The 20,738-nt window shown below is 41.0% G+C and overlaps 1 protein-coding gene across 2 annotated transcripts in view; it reads right to left on the bottom strand.

The window, feature by feature from the left end:
• Positions 7,194-20,738, bottom strand: part of LGR5 (leucine rich repeat containing G protein-coupled receptor 5) — a 128,602-nt gene continuing 115,057 nt past the window's right edge. For both annotated transcript variants that reach the window (XM_005679712.3, XM_013963635.2), the window contains 5 exons: positions 15,012-15,083; positions 13,956-14,081; positions 12,793-12,938; positions 11,016-11,099; positions 7,194-9,785 (listed from right to left, as the gene is read on the bottom strand). In XM_005679712.3, coding sequence (XP_005679769.1) covers positions 8,698-9,785; positions 11,016-11,099; positions 12,793-12,938; positions 13,956-14,081; positions 15,012-15,083 — 1,516 coding nt within the window. In that variant the 3' untranslated portion in view covers positions 7,194-8,697. The remainder of the gene's footprint in view (positions 9,786-11,015; positions 11,100-12,792; positions 12,939-13,955; positions 14,082-15,011; positions 15,084-20,738) is intronic.

The raw sequence follows: 20,738 nt of genomic DNA, 5'->3' as shown, positions 1-20,738 counted from the left end.
ATTCCCCCTTAAGACCTGGGTCCCATGGACAGTACAGTGCAGTCATTCTAAGCTTGAGCCTGCGTTAGAGTCAGCTGCAAGGCCAGGTAAAGCACATTGCTGGGCTAACCCCAGTTTCTAATTCAGTAGATCTGAAAGGAGGTCTAACTCAGTAGGTAAAGAATCCGCCTGCAATGTAGGAACACCAGAGACACAGGTTTGATCTCTGGGATGGGAAGATCCCCTGGCGAAGGAAATGGTAACCTACTCCAGTATACTTGTCTGAAAATTCCCATGGACAGAAGAGCCTGGCAGGCTACAGTCCAAAGGGTTGCAAAGAGTCGGACATGACTGACTGAGCACATACAAGTTCCTGGGGACCACACTTTGAAAATTACAAAGAAATGTCCCTGAGACCCAGCTTCACTATTCATCAGGCAAGTGGTCAAACCTTTGTTCAATCAAACCTTGTGCTACAGCGTGCTCATCTACAAAACAGAGATGATAACAGGATTGACCTCATAAACTTGTCTCCTAATTAAATCAAGTATTGTACAGAGAAGCACCCAACACTGCCAGGCATGACCAAGCCTCCAGTAAAGGTTATTATTATGAGCTGGCTTTTCCAGACGTGCAACCACTTAATGCATCTAACAGCAAAATAATAGCTATTAGCAATACAAACATATTCATCAGTCTTCATACTTTCTTCTCAGCGGTGAGAGCTCCATTACTGTTGCTATTTTGGCTTCTCTGCCCACTCACTCACTTCTCCCAGGGGAGTAAGAGTGATAGAGACTATTGATGAGTTTGGGAGAGACATCTGGCCTCCCTGAGTAACCCCTCTTCATCTTCTTTTTAAAATCTGGACCTAGGCTGTCCACAGAAACCAACAGTTTTACTACTCCACAGGGTAACTGTAGAAAGCCTGGCCTTCATGTAGAAAGACTGTGGTCATCCAATGTAGCCCTTGTCTGGGAAAGAAAATATAACTAACTTTGGAAAACTCATTTGCCAAGATATGTAAGCTACATTCTGCCCTATTGAGTTTATTATTAGAAAATGTGACAGATTGATCCGTATCTACCTTATTTTTTTCTTGTCACTTCTTTAGAACTCAGGCCAAGAGAAAGGATGCTATTTATTGGAACATTTGAAATCCAATATGAGGTAGAGCCTTCAGCTATGTAGTATTTTGACTTTGGCAGATTACTAAGGTTGACAGAGGTATGTATCCACAGATGAGTGTATGTCTTTACTCACTCTGCACTGGTCTTAATCAAGTCTGGGGCATTTGAAAGCTGAGAAAAGACTGGGTCTTTGGAGAATATGGCATCAGAGATCCTTTTGGAGATGAAATCTCTTTCCCCAAGTGAATCCAGAAAGATACCTCTAGGAGCTGTTGATGCTTTAGGGGAGTAACTTGTGAAGGTGGGACTAAAATTGCCCAAATACACAGCTGAGAGTCACCTCTAAAGGGACAGCAACCCTTCCAAGTGACCACAGCCCTACTGGTTAAGCCTAGCAGACTAAGTTAAAAGAATACAGCACAGTGAGGTTGCTGCTGCTGCTGCTGCTGCTGAGTCGCTTCAGTCATGTCCAACTCTGTGTGACCCCATAGACTGCAGCCCACTAGGCTTCGCCATCCTTGGGATTCTCCAGGTAAGAACACTGGAGTGGGTTGCCATTTCCTTCTCCAATGCATGAAGATGAAAAGTGAAAGTGAAGTTGCTCAGTCGTCTCCGACTCTTAGCGACCCCATGGATTGCAGCCCACCAGGCTCCTCTGTCCATGGGATTTTCCAGGCAAGAGTACTGGAGCGGGGTGCCATTGCCTTTTCCGCACAGTGAGGTTGAGGGGTGTTATATTCCCTTCCTGATTCATCCTTCCATGTGGAAGGAGCTCTTTAGAGTAACAGTCCTGGCAGTGTTGCACTCTATCACTGACTTGTCCTGTAGGGAGGATAAGGTGACATAGTTTATTAGAATGTTGGGGAAGAACTCAGTCTTTTTCTTCCCTCTGTTAGTGCCCTTAAGACATTTACATCTAGTTCTGTTCTTCTGTGCTGTATTTCACAAAAACACACTCCTATGTGTGTGGTGGTCCATGGTGGTTCAATGTTCTCTGTGACTCAGTGGATGAGTTTGCTTAATTCTCTGGTTAAATATTAGGAATCTTACTTGCTTGCAGACGAACGTTCTGTTGTCTTTTATCAGCTTTTCAGTAATAAGGGGGATGTTTGACTTCCAGCTGCCTTACTGTTCGTCCTGGTTTTTCAACAAATTCAGAATGAAGGCTAGGAAAGGAGATTCTATTTATTGGGCTTTCCCAAACAATAGTTAAACACTTATTGAGCACTTATGAAGTATTAAGCACTTTGCACATTAAAACTCAACTACACACTAATAATTTCTCAAGGTAAGTTATGAGACGGATGCCATTATTTCATTCATTTTATAGATGAGCAAACGTCTGTTTAGAGGAACTCAGTGATATGCCTGCACTACATTAAAAATACGCCCACCCAGAATTAAGTAATATGCCAACCCAGCTGATAAATGGTGGCGCTGGCACTCAAGCACGAGACGATGTGACCTAGAACCCGGCCATTCTCTTTGTCCAAATTTCCTATTTGAGAGCAAAAAGGGAGTTAAAAATGTAGTCTCAGATTGCAGGTAAAACAATTATATTGTACATCTCACTCAGCAGTGAAAACCTGACAGCTTTCCTCTAAGATTAGGAACAAAGACATCTGTATTCACCACTGAAACCTGGCAGTAGAAGTCCTAGCCTGAGCAGTTAGACAACAGAAAGAGAGAGAAGACATCCAGATTGGAAGGGAAGAAGTCATTACTTGTGGAGGACATGGTTTCATATACAGAAAATTCTAAAGACTTTGCCAAAAAGATCAACCAAACAAACAAAAAAAACCTGTTAGAGCTAATAATTGCTTTCAGTAAAGTTGCAGAGTACAAAATCAGTATACAAAATCTGTTGCATTTCTATACACTTTACAATGAACTATCACAAAGAAAAACTAATAACAAGCCTACTTACAATGACATCAAAGATAATAAAATACCTAGAAATAAATTTAACCAGGGAGATGAACGACCTGTATACTGAAAACTACAAGGCACTGATGAAAGAAACTGAAGAACACACAAATAATGGAAAGATATTCCATGCTTACAAATAGGAAAATTTAATATTGTTAAAATGTACATATTACCATACCATATCAGAGTTTCAATAGCATTTTTCACTGAAATAGAACATAATCCTAAAATTTATAGAAAACCACAAAAGACCCCAAAATAGCCAAAGCAATCTTGAGAAAGAAGAACAGAGCTGGAAGTATCACACTCCCTGGTTTCAAACTGTATTACATAGCTATGTAATCAAAACAGTGTGATGCTAGCATAGAAATAGACACATAGATACAATGAACAGAGAGCCCAGAAATAAGACCATGCATATATAAACAGCTAATTTATGATAAAGAAGCCAAGACTAAACAGTGGGAAAGAGCCATCTCTTCAGTAAGTGGTGTTGGGACATCCACGTGCAAACGTTTGGCAGAAACCAACACAATACTGTAAAGCAATTATCCTTCAATTAAAAATACATTTAGAAAAAAGAAACGAATCTTACACTATTATACAAAAATTAACTCAAAGTGGATTAAACACTTGAATATATGACCTGAAACCATAAAATTCCTAGAGGAAAACACAGGTGCTGAACTCCTTGACATCGATCTTGGCGATGAGCTTTTGGGCCTGACTCCAAAAGCAAAGGCAATAAAAACAAAAGTAAACAGTTGGGATGATAGCTAAGATGCTTCTGGACAGCAAAGGAAATTATCAACAAAATGAAAGGCAACCTACTGAATGGGAGAAAATATTTGCAAATTACATATCCGCTAAGGTGTTACTATTCAAAATATACTACTAATAGCAAAACAACAACAACAAACCCCAAGAAATCTGACTTTTTAAAATGGGCAGAGGATCTGAATAGACAGTTTACAAAGAAGGCATACAGATGGCCAACAGGCACATAAAAAGTTGCTCAAAATTATCAATCATCAGGGAGATACAAATTAAAACTACAATAAGAAATGACCTCACAACTTAAAAAAAAATTATTTATTTATTTGCCTGTGCCAGTTCTTCGTTGTGGCATGTGAGAGCTTTCGTTGTGGCAGGTAAGATCTAGTTCCCTAACCAGGGATCGGACTGGGCCTTGCTTTGGGAGGTCAGAGTCTAAGCCACTGGACCACCAAGTAAGTCCCTCACCTCATATCTTTACAATAAGCAAGAAATAAGTGTTGATGAGGATGTGGACAAAAGGGAACCCTTCACCCCACTCCAGTACTCTTGCCTGGAGAATCCCATGGACGGAGGAGCCTGGTAGGCTGCAGTCCATGGGGTCGCTGAGGGTGGGACACGACTGAGCGACTTCACTTTCACTTTTCACTTTCCTGCATTGGAGAAGGAAATGGCAACCCACTCCAGTGTTCTAGCCTGGAGAATCCCAGGGACGGAGCCTGGTGGGCTGCTGTCTATGGGGTCGCACAGCGTCGGAGACAACTGAAGTGACTTAGCAGCAGCAGCAGGTGCTGATAATGTATCTACATAGTTAAACTGTAAAATAAGATTTCCAAATGCTGAAGAGCAAGAATGGGGCTTGTGTCGTCACAAGGAGCCCCCTTTATTTATCTAGGACTTACTCTCTTGTTGGTGAGTGGGCCCCTGAGCTAAATGTGATGAAACAACAAAAGTAAAAAGACATTGTATTTTTTCAGATGTTAGAGATTTTCTGGTCCTAAGGGAACAAGGTGTAGCTAATTTTATTACCTTTTACTACCTGGCCTTTTCTCCTTTGGCCAAAACAAAATGATGTTTCCTATTTTTTGTAAGAATGATTTTCTCCAGTAACAGCTGTGAGAAAAAATTATGTGCAATAACAGCCGCCTAATATATTTTTATATTAAAATGCCATTCAAAACAGTTTGTAAGAAGTGATATCAGAATAGAGGAATTGAATAAGCTTTATTGACATAAGTGGTTGAACACTAAAGCAAAAGTAACTTCTCTCTAAGATCTTAGCTTAATTCTATTTTTTTTGACTGCACTGCACTGCATGTGGTCCCAGACCAGCTATTGAACCCTTATCCCCTGCAGTGGGAAGCGTACAGTCTTAAATGCTGGGTCCCCAGGGAAGCCCCACGATCTTAGTTAAAATGTGCCTTTCCGAAGAGATTTTCCTTGAGCTCTGCATCCAGAGTAACTTGCCACTCTAGTCATGCTATTTAGCTTCATTCCTTTCATTCAAATTCCTATCATATATTTCCTTGTTTATATTTGCTTATCTTCTATCTTTCCTCCACTGAAATACAAACTCTAGACCATGTTTTATTACCTCTGTGCCTAGAACACTGCACATAGTAAGCACATGGTACTTGTTGACTGAATAAATCCTTTTTGAAAACATAAAAATGTTAACCATTTACTCTAGGCTAGCCCACCAATTTGTGTTCTTTTGTTTTTATTGTTATTCAGCCTGTCAACAGTTTATTATATCTTTTCTCCTCACTGTAGTGTTAGTTGATCAGTCATGTCCAACTCTTTTGCAACCCCATGGACTGTAGCCTGCCAGACTCTCTGTCCATGGGATTCTCCAGGCAACAATACTAGAGTGGGTTGCCATTTCCTTCTCCAGGGGATCTTCCTGACCAAGGGTCCAAACCTGCATCTCCTGTATTGTACGCATGCTTCTTTACCGTCTGAAGCATCAGGGAAGTAGACTTATTTATTTGTGGATGTGATTCCAGTCATTCTGATTTACTGGATTATAGTGGAGAGCATTTTTCAGACACTTAACAGAGCAGTGTTTGGTGTGAGGTGTGTTATAACTAGGTTTTGCTAATAAAGTATTAGAGCTCATGGATTTTTGAAGAACTAAATCAGAGTAGGGTTTTTTCCCCTTTTAAAAAACCATACTACTGACTTGTGTTTTCCGAGTGAAAGAGAAAGGGGTGGATTGCCAGGATGCTTCTAACCCTGGGACCCCAAAAGCAAGTATGTTGAGAAGATAAACTGTGATCCATTGCTCTAGACTTTTGTATCTGCTGCCTGGACTAGGAGGAGCGAGATTTTGTTATGGCCCTTGTGTCAGTTGCGCTTCCCTGGTGGCTCAGATGGTAAAGAATTTGCATGCAAGACAGGAGACGCTGGTTCTATCCCTGGGTTGGGAAGATCCCCTGGAGAAAGGAATGGCAACCGACCCCAGTCTTCTTGCCTGGAGAATTACATGGACAGAGGAACCTGGCAGGCTAAAGTCCATAGAGGTGCAAAGAGTTGAACATGACTGAGTGACTAACACTACTACACTACTTGTCTCAGTTGAAGAGAAATTAAGTGTAGAGTGCAAGGTTGGGTTGAAGCATCCATCACCCATGTCTGACAGATGGGTGGGAAACTCAGTGCCAGGTACGCTGGAGGGGCTCAGTTGATACGGGCTCATTTTCTTTTTTTAAACACTTGCACACATAATTTATTGACATGGACTCATCTTAGCGATACTGCTGAAGCTCCAGCTACTACTTGATGGTTTCATTTTGCAACTTGTACAAGCAGAGCAGGACTTATCACTGAAGCTGGGAGTGTCTGGCACTAGGTGTTTAGAAAAATAATTTCATTTCTTATATTTTGGGGGATAGGAACAAAAGGGGAATAGTGTATTTCTTTGTGCCCTGAGAATCATATGTTTTCTTTTGGCTTTGACATAGTCATAAAATGTTTTCCTTAAAGGAAGAATTTATAGAAAAGCCATGTTCATGTTGAAGGATTTTAGGATTGATTTGTTTTTTATACATTTCTTTCTAATTGTGTTTTTGTTTTTACATTGCAAAAGAAGTAGATTCTGGCTATAAAGTCCAAACTGTCACTGGGGACAATGAAATACACCAAGTCATTTGTTGTGACAAAATAGCTTATCAGTCATAGTTAAAGCAATCCAGGAGTTTGTAAAGATATTTTGCCTTGTTCTTGTGAAAGATTTACTTCTTAAAACAAGTCCAGAATACTTAAGATACTCAGATAGCAAATGTACTCTTACATATCAAAACTCAAAAACATTTAGGAGATCATGTATTTAGGAGTCCATGTATGGACTCAATAAAACACTTGAAAATATTTTGTCTTATAGTCACACATTTTATTACAAATTTATTTTGTATAGAAAAGCAAGTTTGAAATCTATTTACAAGAACTATATACATTTACATATATTATATACAGTTAATGAATGGGCAGAGAAACATAATATATATGAAAGAATATGCCACTGTACATGGTTTATTATCTGGTTCTTAGTGTTACTGAATCTTTATTGTAGTAATAAATACAGTTCTATATTTACACATCTTATAAAACATCTCATAAATGTATTTTTTTCAATTCCAAGTTAAAACATCTGATCAAAATAAACACGCTTATATAAAAATAAATCTACCTAATAGTCTTTTGGTTTGGATTTATTGAAGCTAATGTAGTATAACAGAAATTATGAATTAATCATTTGACCTTTAGTATTTAATAATTTTGCCTCTTATAATACCTAACACATATTAAACATGGAATAAGCAGAGAAGTCATGTTTTTGACATCAAGTGGATTGACCCAAAGACAACACAGCTAAAACCAAGCCAAATAAACAGGAGAATATGTTACCAAGTTTCTGGTGAGCCAAAACTGGTTTCAGACACTGTTGCCAAAGCTGCTAGAGATACATGTGAGAAGCTATGTCGGTGGATTTAATGTTGTGTCTGCATTTGATTATTACCTTATGATACACATCAGTGTGAATCAAGTGATAAAACCTCCTGTGAAAAATGTGCACTCAACCAAGGTAAAAAAAAATCCCAGGTTGCTTTCCATCTTTTCTAAATATATCCATTGCCGGCAATGGACCTTTCTTCTCATCTCTGGGCACCAAGGAGTTAAAATGAATTAGAGAAATCAAACCTTGTCTGTACCTGATTGCTTTCATGGTAATTTAAGAATTTAAGTTCATTTTCCTTTCAAAATATTTGTAAGCAATTTTATTCCACTGAGGGTAGAATCATCTAGTGCTGATTCATAAAATCTAGCATCTCTAAAACTGATGTGAACATGAATGAATGAGTAGTACCTCATGTTATCCATTCACGGGGGTATTGGTGACCTGGAAGGATCCTTTCTGGGAAAAGTGAAGCAGTACAAACATCTCCACACGGTCATTGAGATGAAATCCTATTGGTCACAACCATTACTTAGTAATGTAGGCTATTTAAAATTCTTATTCTCCTGATATCTCCAAGCATATTTTAAGGGATTTTCTGGTTTAAAACCTCTTTTGTAAACAAGGGAGTTGAAAAAGAATTCAACTGAAATCATGGAGAATTTTTTGGATATTTCAATCTGCTTTTTAAATATATACGTATTTTAGGGTTACCAGAAAAGTAGGACTATCTACCATAGCTGAACAAATTATATAAGCAGCATTTATACTCATTTTTCACTCTCTAGTATCAACAATTATCAGCTTTTTGACACAGAGACTTTCTTAAAAAATCGAATTTCAACTCAATTCTTTTTGGTTCCTGCTCTGATGTACTCAACCTCATATTTTTGGGTTTTCAACTTCTGACAACTTTTTCTCTAATATTAATTAAAGACACGGGACAAATGCCACAGCTGAAAGATGACAGCTTTCGGTCATCGGATAAGCTGGTGCTGACCCGGAACCAGAAGGCAGATCGTAAGCTATGCTGGCACTGGTGAAGGTCACCAAGGCTTGGGTTGAGTCACAGGACTGTTTCTCCACATCGTCAGAGTTAATAGACATCAGGCTTGTGTGTTTCGATCTTGTCCAAAAGTGGGTTTGCTTTCCCAGGCTCCCCAGATCCTCCTTAAAATGGGGATTGAAGAGGATGTAGAGAAGGGGATTGAGGCAGGCAGGAAGGGGGACGATCACCAGGAGGATAAACGTAATGACTTCCGGGCTGATGAAGGTGAGGTTCAGTAAAGAGGAGAAGGACAAGAAAGCCATGGGACAGTGCAGGATGCAGTTGGTGAACAGCAGCAGGGCCACGTGTTTCACCATGGAGCAGTCCCACATGCTCTCCAGGTCTCCCTTTTCCAAGCGACAGCAGAGCCTGGTGTAGGCGACGGTCGTCACGAGGAAGCAAAGCGAATTCAGCAAGACGAGGGCCGCCATGTAGCCCGTAGCACGCGGCCCCCCGAAGGGCAGCGGCAGGCAGAGCGGGGAGGCGCCGTACTCGCTGCCGCCCAGCAGGGGCACGGCGGCCACGGTCCCCGCCAGCAGCGCGCAGAGCGCTAGGGTTGCTCTCAGGCTGGGGGAGGGAGTTTGCGTTTCGAATTTTGCTGAGCGTTTCACCGACCACCCACGCTCCAGGGCTGCCAGGGTGAGCAGGAAAACTGAAGATTCCGAAGCGAAAATGGACAAAAAGCCGACGACCCGGCAGCCGACCGCCTGCTCCCACCAGGCACCGTGTTGCGCGAAGCTGCCGAAAGTGAAGGCGTCCACGCCCGCCAGCACTGCACTGGACACCCCCATGAGCATGTTGACCGCGGCTATTAACCCGATTAACAGTTTTATGGAGGATATGTACACTGCGGCTCTGAACACTGTGGAGGTCACCAAGGCGTTACACGTCAGTGCCAAAACCGCTATGGTCCACACTCCAATTCGGATCAGCCAGCTACCGAACAGGTATTCACAAAGTTTGAAAGGGCCTAGAAGTCCAAAGAAGAGACAAATAGGTGTCAAATGAGGGTTCACGACTTTTGCCACACTCCCCTTTTGGTTTCTCTTATCGGGACACCAAGAGATACAGGCCAGTAACAGCCCTGGGAATACACTGTTCTCTTGTGACACACTCCACGTTATGAAGTGGAAAAAAAAAAGTGAAAGTGTTAGTGGCTGAGTTGAGTCTGACCCCATGGATTATAGCCGACCAGGCTCCTCTGTCTGGGGAATTCTTCAGGCAAGAATACTGGAGTGGGTAGCCATTCCCTTCCAGGGGATCTTCCTGACCCAGGGATCGAAACAGGGTCTCCTGCATTGCAGGCAGATTCTTTGCCTTCTGAGCCACCAGGGAATCCCCTTCATTAAATCACTATTTAATGTAAAGATAAGTATACCAGGTGCCCAGGTTTTCAACCTATACCCAGAGAAATGGAGCCAGAGAGTTTTTACATTATTGGATTCTGGCTCCCCAAATATAGCGGTATGGGGGCCAGGTAACAAACCAGATCTCCTGGACTTTTTATTATTAATATATCTTTCCAGAATGTTTCAAAAACGTTCTGTACATAGGGAAGCAGAATCCTAGGGATACACTCTGATTTTAGAAGAGGAAGTGTGAGTCATATGCATTTCATGAGAATGTCATCTTAGGTTTAGACTGACATTTGCTGTTTAAGAGCAAGGAACCATCAAACTGTTGAAAGCAAAATATCAACCCTCCTCTGCTGTCTTCCTCCTCCCCACCACTGGATTATCCTATTTCACAGAAAGGGACTAACAATGAAGTAATTAACATACATAGATATTTTTACTTATCTCTAAAACTATTATTATTTGCTTTAACCAGATAGGTTCTCTTTAGAGAGAACCTAAGAAATCACTGTCAAAAATCAGTGATTACATGAAGCAAGACTGTTGCATACCAGCTCAGGCTAAAGAGCTAATATTATCTTAAAAATTACATATACCTCTAACTACATGATTTGTTCTCTAATTTCCATTAATCTGAATCAAAAGTCTCCTATAAAAATCCTATTTATGACTGGAGACCAACTCCAGGGAATGAATATTTGTATTTTAAATGTCTGCATGAGATGGGATATTGATGAGCTGCTAAGATGGCACAGATTTTGCCTTGAGGTGTAGCTGAATGTCACTGACAGCTTCAGCGTTAAGGGTGGGTACCGCTCCTGAGGCTGCTGGGACACCTTTCTCACCTGGGGAAGGTGAGCACCGCACTGGATGAAGGGCTCTCAGGTCTTCCTCAAAGTCAAGTAGGAAATCTTCAAGATCACGCTCATCTGCAGGAATGAGAAATTCTGGAATGATTAGTTCTCTCTTTAGAGGGACCAACTCCCAGGGAGGAGAGGCCTGGATTGCTCTGGAGAAATGAAGTGTCACAGAGGAAACTGAAGGGCAAACACCCCACTTCTCCCTGGGCTTTCTCTCAAGTCTATGATGTAGTTGCTTTGGGATGTTCCACTCAAGCTGCTCTTTGACAACTATCCCAGCAGAACTGGGGATGAGAGATGGTAACCAACCCCGGGTTCCTTGTCATAATGTTGGCGCTCTCTCATTCTGTTCTTGTTCCCTGAAGCTCACTACGGCCCCAAATCACTCCGACCTAAATTAGAGAGAGAGTGTGGGTCTCTCCATTCAGTGGAAGAACCGCTTTATCCAATGTTCTAAGGCTTAGATGGCTACAGTGCAGCTGTTCTGGACTGTGTTCTCTGAACACAAGAGGGAGAATTAGTAAGTTTCCATCTTTTGGGGGTATTCTGCTAAACAGAGGACAAATCACATAACTGCTCGGTGCTTGGGTTAGCTACCTGTGAAACAGGAGTTTTTTTTTAATCTAACACGCTTTCCCCAAAACACTGATTTAATTGGTCTGGTGTGGGGTTCGGGCAGGAGAGTTTTTAAAAAACTTTTGTGTGATTTCAGCAGACAGCCCAGGATTGGGAATCACAGTCTCTGAAAATAAACTCCATGAAGAACGTCCTCTCTCTTGTTCACTGTGTGCCTCTAGGACCTAGGACAGTGCCTGGCACATTTCAGACATTCGAATTGTTTTTTTTTTTTTTTTGAGGGGGAGGAGGGGTTGGTGAATAAATATACTAGAAATTAGGGTGAACGAGGCAGGAAAAGCAAAACAGAAAGCAACAAAGAACAAGAGCAAGACACACGCTATAGCCTGAAACAAAAAAGCCAAGGGCTAGAATACCTGCTCCTTAATCGGATACGTGTGCTGGAAGCCAAGTCAACGAAATGTGCAGACAGAACAAAGCATACTTGCTTGGGAATCAACAAATCATTAACACCCAGAGGAAGAAAAGCCAGTCTGTTTGGACTCTGTGCAAACTTGCAAGGTTGGCAAGAAAAGGAAAGCACCCGCTTGTTACCACAGGTGTGGTTTGAGGTGCATTGTTGTCTATTTAAGTCAGGTCTTACTTCAAGGAAAGCCAAGTGCTTTACAGACATTATCTCATTTCACTTTCCTAACAGATAGCCTTGTGGGGGGTAGGAGATGAAAATGTTTTAGGATTAATTGGGTAAGAAGTTGGATTCCTAAGCTCTTCTGCTGAAATATGGAGGCACCTAAAATGTCCATATCCTCCACTCTACTCGGGTTTAAGAATAAAAATACTTATCTTCTGGAGTAAAAAGCTCAGAAGCATGTTTGAAAAAGGTATCCACAGGGATGAGACCCTCTTAAAAGTTTATGAAAGTACTGAGAATCAGTGTTAATATTTACCCCAGAGGATACTGTATGCTAAAAGGATAAGCATGAAGAATTCACTGACACAAAAGATGACATTTCAGACTGAGTCCTAAAGGAGTTTTCTCTTTCTCTGAGACTCTTTAAAAGATAGGATTGCTTCTCAGCTTGTTGGGGTGATTATATGGAGGTTTGTCTGGAGTTCAGATGGTCTGTTTGATGACTTCTCAGGCCCCTTTCTGACACAGTTTTGTCAGTGACATAGCTGATCTTACCTTGAACTTGAAATATTCCAGCATCTTTTTTATGAAGGTCTTCTGCACTGCCGTTGTCACCTTTATTCCACTGATTAGAAATTTTATAGACATTCTCACACACTCCAAATGCACAGCACTGATATGCATAAGGCATTTCTATAACCCTTTGAATGAACAAAACCAAACAAAAACAGACACTTAAAGAAACAGATTGCTAAATATAGTGCTCTTCTTTCACTTAATACTTCTGCCTGTGGGTTTTAGCCTTAATAAATAATCTAAATTATTAAGTATGTGCATAAAGATGTTGGTTACAGTGCTATTCATAATAACAGTGGAGTTAGAAATTATTGTCATGAAATATTGATAGTTACTGAGGTTCAATGGATATATTATTTTTTCTACTTTTGTGCTTGAAAATTTCCATAATAAAAACATAAAAAAAAAAAGGATTGCTGGGGAAATTGTAGCACTGTTGAGTAGTATTTATAGTATCATATAGTGTTAAGTGACAAAAAATGTGATACAAGTTTGTATACGTACTGTGGTCTAACAATTAAAAATACATTGGAAACCAAATCTGGAAGGAAATAGCAAAATGTTTTTAAAGTATTTATAGACTTTTTTCCTTTTTTTAATTTCTAAACTCTGATTTGGGGTTTTAAAATTATATGAAAAGTACTGTGGTTTAATATTATAATATATATATTCCCTCGGTGGCTCAGTCGTAAAGAATATAAAATTTTTCAAGGGACTTCTTTATTGATAATAAGTGTGACAGGTTTTAAAGAGCATTACTTCTTCAAACAAATATTAATTTAATACATTTTATGAGAACATATACATAAGCAAGATGAATTTTAAAATGTCAACAGGAGTACAACTATGTTATAATGTTATTTAATTACATGTTCTAGTTTCTAATCTCATGGATCAATGGTTTTCAAACTCTTTCTATGAACTCTATGTTCCAGGAGGCATCTTTGAGAAACAAAGGAAATGCGGTCAGGAAGATACATTCTCCTACTCCAAGGTTTGTCCTAACAATGCCCCAGGGGTGGGGGACATGAAGGCATGAAATGCAATTCAAAAGAGTCCCATAAATTTTGAAAACCACTATAACATGTCTATTATTTCACATGACCACAAATGTATCTTATTAGCTTTAATGGCAAACTCACTTGAGTTCTGGAAAGTTTTCAGATGATATCAAGCTCTGTAAAGCATGGTTTCCTGTTAATTTTAAGTGAGTTAAACCATGTAACCCAGTTACAGGAATAGATGACAGGCGGTTGGATGAGAGGTCCCTGCAAAACGTCAAACAACAATTGGCTTTTAGTCTGTGTTAGCATATAATGATTACATTAAAAAAGTAACCTCAAGATTATTAAACTGCTCCATGAAACTGCTCCAAACTGCGTAACCTCTAAGCAGAGTCCTTACTCTTAATGGTAAAAGGAACCATTTTGGTTTTAGCTCCTGACAACTTTTGTATCTGCAATCAGAATTGCAGAAAGAAAAATGTTTTAATCATATCCAAATTGTCATTTCTACATTCAGCTTGATTTTGCCAGATGTGACGTGCTGTATGTCCGACACTTTTGCGATGCTATGGACTGTAGCCTGCCAGGCTCCCCTGACCATGGGATTCTCCAGGCAAGGATCCTGGAGTGGGTGGCCATGCCTCATTTTTGCTGGAGGGGTGGGGGTGGGACATCTAAAATCCAGCGGAAGGTGCTACATCTAATTTGAAAACGTTGTTTGGGTTTTATTTTCTTCCTCCTCTCTTTAACTTCTGTCTGACCCAATTCCTTCTTTCTCTCTGAGACAGGGGAGTGGAGGAGAGGAAGAAGCAAGGAGTGGAAAGGGAGGATAAAAACGGGCAGGAAGCTTTTCTGTTAGTCAATATGGCCAACTGTAAAATGAAAGTCCTTTAGAAATGAACTGATGTCTTATCCCATTCCACCTGATAGCTTGCAAAAATGGAAAATTTCACTTCAATAACCAGAGCCAGCTGTCACCCAGATCTTCAATTATAAGGATCCACATGGCTTTGGAGGGGCAGGGAGCAGGATTGATTGCTCCTTTCTGGTTTGATCCAACTCTAGTGTGGAGGACACTGAGGACTCAGCATTCTGTGCTCAGGCTTTTCCGGCAAAACCAACATTCATTTTTAATTCATCAGATAGTGCCCAGTTATCAAAAGACATGCCATAAACAAGTCATGAAATACTCACAGCTTTCTTAGAGATGGCAAGGTGGAAAATGCATTAGGGTGAATAATGGCAATCTTGTTCCAAGCTAAATTCCTATTAAAAAAAAAAAAGGCACGTGAGAAGATTATATAAAGGAAGACCTTGTGAAGTTTTACCATATATATTCATTCTTCTAACACAATTTAACTTCCATTCAGGACACAGTCAATTAACTTGATCAAATTATCCTTCAGATGCAGGTATGGATAGTATAAAATGATTAAAGAGAGAATTTTAAAGCAACCTTGTTTATTAAATCAATCCAGGAAAATCACTCAGGTGGATATTTTAGTTTTTATTCTTTTCTTGATAAAAAGTTGACTTTAACATGGTTGTAAAATTTTATTAAGGCATTTCTAAGATTAGTGGGGGTTGGGGAGTTGGGAGAGACAGGAACTTCTGAAGCTCTTCTGACGGGCAAGTAAATTTTAAGTTATAAAATGTCCCCTGATATGTAATGAAACCCAAAAAGAATTTGTGTATATTGTCCACGCATGTCAGACCTTAAGAGAAACAGAGATACTTTCAAAAACATTCCCAGTAAAGAGAATAGACATTTAAATTCTTAACTGGGAAATGAAGAAAAAAAAGGGCTAGTATATGTTAGAAGCAAAATTCTTTGATAACAAAGTCTATAATTTATTGAGAAATTCACTGGCCCCTCTCCTCCACACCTATGTGTAACAACATGTAGGTAATTTACAAGAATAAGAACTTCTACATTTTTAAAAAAGAGCAAGGGACTTAAAATTTGTATTTTCAAAATTCATGACTCAAAAGGGGAGCTAAAGCGTAGACATTTGAAGAAACTGAAAATGACCACTGTCAACTTTTCTCTAATGCAAAGTAATTTATTCATGGTGCTGGGCCCCTAAGTTACCTAGGATAAATGGTATTCACAGAACATTTACATTCTTGTTTGAAAGTACTCCCAAGCTGGGGGAAACTGGAAAGCTTTTTTTTTAAATTGGAGGATAATTGGTTTACAATATTGCATTAGCTTCTGCCATATAGCAACAGGAATCAGCCTCAGGTAAGCATATGTTCCCTTCCTCTTGAACCCGCCTCCCACCTCCCACCCTACCCCACACCTCTAAGGTGTCACAGAGCCCTGCTTTACACTCCCTACATCATGCAGTAAATCCCCACTGGCTACCTATTTTACATATGGTAATATATATGTTTCAGTGTTACTCTTTCAAACTGTCCCCCATCTCCTTCCCCCACTGTGTCCATAAGTGTGTTCTCTATGTCTGCATCTCCATTGCTGCCTTGCAGGTAGCTACATCAGACCTGTCTTTTTAGATTCCATATATGTGAATCAATATATAATATTTGCTTTTCTTTCTGACTTACTTCATTCTGTAAGCAACCTTGCTTCCCCGGTGGCTCAGAGGTTAAAGCATCTGCCTGTAATGCGGGAGACCCAGGTTCGATCCCTGGGTCAGGAAGATCCCCTGGAGAAGGAAATGGCAACCCACTCCAGTACTCTTGCCTGGAGAATCCCGTGGAGGGAGGAGCCTGGTAGGCTACTATTCTATGGGGTCGCAAAGAGTCGGACACAACTGAGTGACTTCACTTTCACTTTCATTCTGTATAATAGGCTCTAGGTTCATCCACCTCATTCAGTTCAGTCCAGTCACTCAGTTGTGTCTGACTCTTTGCAACCCCATGGACTGCAGCACGCCAGGCCTCCCTGTCCATGACCAACTCTCAGAGCTTGCTCAAACTGATGCCCATCAAGTTGGTGATGCCATCCAACCATCTCATCATCTGTCGTCCCCTTCTCATCCTGGTTCAACCTTTCCCAGCATCAGGGTCTTTTCCAATGAGTCGGCTCTTCACGTCAGGTGGCCAAAGTAACAGAGCTTCAGCTTCAGCATCAGTCCTTCCAATGAATATTCAGGACCGATTTCCTTTAGGATGGACTGGCTGAATCTCCTTGCAGTCCAAGGGACTCTCAAGAGTCTTTTCCAACACCACAGTTCAAAAGCATCAATTCTTCAGTGCTCAGCTTTCTTTATAATCCAACTCTCACATCCATACATGACTACTGGAAAAACCATAGCCTTGACTAGATGGACCTTTGCTGGCAAAGTAATGTCTCTGCTTTTTACTATGCTGTCTAGGTTGGTCATAGCTTTTCTTTCAAGGAGCAAACATCTTTTAATCTCATGGCTGCAGTCACCATCTGCAGTGATTTTAGAGCCCCCCCAAATAAAGTCTCTCACTATTTCCATTGTTTCCCTGTCTATTTGCCATGAAGTGATGGGACCAGATGCCATGATCTCAGTTTTTGAATGTTGAGTTTTAAGCCAACTTTTTTACTCTCCTCTTTCACTTTCATCAAGAGGTTCTTTAGTTCTTCTTCGCTTTCTACCATAAGGGTGGTGTCATCTGCCTATCTGAGGTTAGTGATATATCTTCTGGCAGTCTTGATTCCAGCTTGTGCTTCTTCCAGCCCAGCGTTTCTCATGATGTACTCTGCATATAAGTTAAATAAGCAGGGTGACAATATACAGCCTTGACATACTCCTTTTCCTATTTGGAACCAGTCTGTTGTTCCATGTCCAGTTCTAACTGTTGCTTCTTGACCTGCATACAGATTTCTCAGGAGGCATGTCAGGTAGTCTGGTATTCCCATCTCTTTAAGAATTTTCCATAGTTTGTTGTGATTCACAGTCAATGAAGCAGAAGTAGATGTTTTTTCTGGAACTCTCTTGCTTTTTCGATGATCCAACAGATGTTGGCAATTTGATCTCTTGTTCCTCTGCCTTTTCTAAATCCAGCTTGAACATCTGAAAGTTCATGGTTTACACACTGAAGCCTGGCTTGGAGAATTTTGAGCATTACTTTGCTAGTGTGTGAGATGAGTTTTGTGCGGTAGTTTGAGCATTCTTTGGCATTGCCTTTCTTTGGGATTGGAATGAAAACTGACCTTTTCCAGTCCTGTGGCCACTGCTGAGTTTTCCAAACTTGCTGGCATATTGAGTGCAGCACTTATGTGCTCAGAGGACAGTAATTCCATTCCTAGTCATGAACCTGTGCACCCAACAGGTTGCACAGGAGGTTTCCTGTTGGGAATCCTCCCAACAGGCCCAGGGGAGCCAGTTCTCCTCTCCTGCCCTGGTCTCTCAGGGCGCACCTTCAAGGCTCCCCGAGGTTCTCTCTTGGATTCCCAGTGCAAGTCCCTGGAGGAGAGCAGTCGGGGGCTTGCGGTCTGCTCCTTGGCTTTGGAATCTTGGCACAGCTGTGCACTTTCCCAACCACAGCACCCCCTGTCTGTGCCTCAGGGCTTCCTGGGTTTTGCAAACACCCTTCATTCCTCCCTGTCTCTTCAGCCCCCGTCTCCGTCATGCTGCTGGTTTCAACACGCCTGTCCCTTGCTTGCCAATACCTGTGTAGGTGTCCCTCCGTTTGGGCCATCGGGGTGTTTGAGTCTGTGAGAACTGACTCTGATTCCTGTGAGAACTCTCACTTATATAACCCTAAAAGCATATGTGCTGGTTCCAATCACGATGGCAGCGACACTGATGCACGCTCACTATGTGCCAGGTATGGTCACCAGCTTCTTTACACATGAAATCTCACAGCCCTCAACACAGCTCGATGAAGTAAGTATTATCATTAGCCCCATTTTACTGGTGAGAAATAGAACACAGAGTATTAAGTGACTTGCTTCAAGTCACAGAGTACTCAGCAACTGAGATTCAAATCTAAGCAAACTGGCTCCAGAGTCCCCATTATTTGGCACAGAACTTGTTTGGAATATTTAAACTATTGGGTTGGCCAAAATGTTTGTTCGGGTTTTTCTGTCAGTTCAGTTTAGTCGCTTAGTCGTGTCCGACTCTGCGAGCCTATGAACTGCAGCACGCCAGGCCTCCCTGTCCATCACCATCTCCCGGAGTTCACTCAAACTCATGTCCATTGAGTCAGTGATGCCATCCAGCCATCTCATCCTCTGTCATCCCCTTCTCCTCCTGCCCCCAATCCCTCAAAGCGTCAGGGTCTTTTCCAATGAATCAGCTCTTTGCATGAGGTGGCCAAAGTATTGGAGTTTCATCTTTAGCATCAGTCCTTCCAATGAACACCCAGGACTGATCTCCTTTAGAATGGACTGGTTGGATCTCCTTGTAGTCCAAGGGACTCTCAAGAGTCTTCTCCAACACCACAGTTCAAAAGCATCAGTTCTTCGGTGCTCAGCTTTATAGTCCAGCTCTCGCATTCATATATGACTACTGGAAAAACTAAAGGTTTGTCTAGACAGACCTTTGTTGGCAAAGTAATATTTCTGCTTTTTAACATGCTGTCTAGATTGGTCATAGCTTTTCTTCCAAGGAGCAAACATCTTTTAATCTCATGGCTGCAGTCACCATCTGCAGTGATTTTGGAGCCCCCCAAATATAAATCTCACTGTTTTCCATTGTTTCCCCACCTATTTGCCATGAAGTGATGGCACTGGATGCCATGATCTTAGTTTTTGAATGTTGAGTTTTAAGCCAACTTTTTCACTGTTCTCTTTCACTTTCATCAAGAGGCTCTTTAGTTCTTCCTTGCTTTCTGCCATAGGGTGGTTGCAGATGGTTCTGCATATCTGAGATTATTGCTATTTCTTCTGGCAATCTTGATTTCATCTTGTGCTTCATCCAGCCCAGCATTTCGAATGATGTACTCTGCATATAAATAAGCATGGTGACAGTACATAGCCTTGATATACTCTTTTCCCTATTTGGAACCAGTCTGTTGTTCCATGTCCAGTTCTAACTGTTGCTTCTTGACCTACATACAGATTTCTCAGGAGGCAGGTAAAGGGGTCTGGTAATCCCATCTCTTTAAGAATTTTCCACAGTTTGTTGTGATCCACACGGTCAAAGCCTAGTCAATAAAGCAGAATTTTTTCTGGAACTCTCTTGCTTTTTTGATGATCCAACAGTTGTTGGCAATTTGATCTCTGGTTCCTCTGCCTTTTCTAAATGCAGCTTGACCTGGAAGTTCACAGTTCATGTACTGTTGAAGCCTGGCTTGCAGAATTTTGAGCATAACTTTGCTAATATGTGAGATGAGTGCAATTGCACAGTAGTTTGAGCATTCTTTGGCATTGCCTTTCTTTGGGACTGGAATGAAAACTGACATTTTCCAGTCCTGTGGCCACTGCTGAGTGTTCCAAATTTGCTGGCATATTGAGTGCAGCACTTTCACAGCATCACCTTTTAGGATTTGAAAATAGCCGAACTGAAATTCAATCACCTCCACTAGGTTTGTCTGTAGTGATGCTTCCTAAGGCCCATTTGACTTCACATTCCAGGATGTCTGGCTCTAGGTAAGTGATCACCTAGACGGTCTCTTAAATGTTAAGAAAAACTTTAGGAAAGAAAAGGTTTATGTACTGCAGTTTAAACATTACATACTGCCATCATTCATCAAAATGACTGAAATCCAGTTTTAGGATGGAAAAGTTTAATCTTTTTTTAACTGTCTCACACACATAAAAAATCTATTACTAAGTTTTTTTTAAAAAAACTTATAGTTAATATGTGGTCTTTTCAATCATAGAATGGAATCTAATATTTACAAATCTTAGTCATCTGAGCAACAGAAGCATTTTCCAGGACAGTTGTGCTCAATCCCTTGTGTACTTGTTACAATGTAGATTCCCAGGCCCCACTCCAGAGGGTCTAACTCATGAGGCAGGTGAGAGCCTGGACTCTG

This window comes from Capra hircus, chromosome 5 (assembly GCF_001704415.2).
Source record: "Capra hircus breed San Clemente chromosome 5, ASM170441v1, whole genome shotgun sequence".
Classification (NCBI taxonomy): domain Eukaryota; kingdom Metazoa; phylum Chordata; class Mammalia; order Artiodactyla; family Bovidae; genus Capra; species Capra hircus.
Note: the sequence above shows the minus strand (reverse complement) of the source record. Positions and strands in the feature narration are given on the sequence as shown.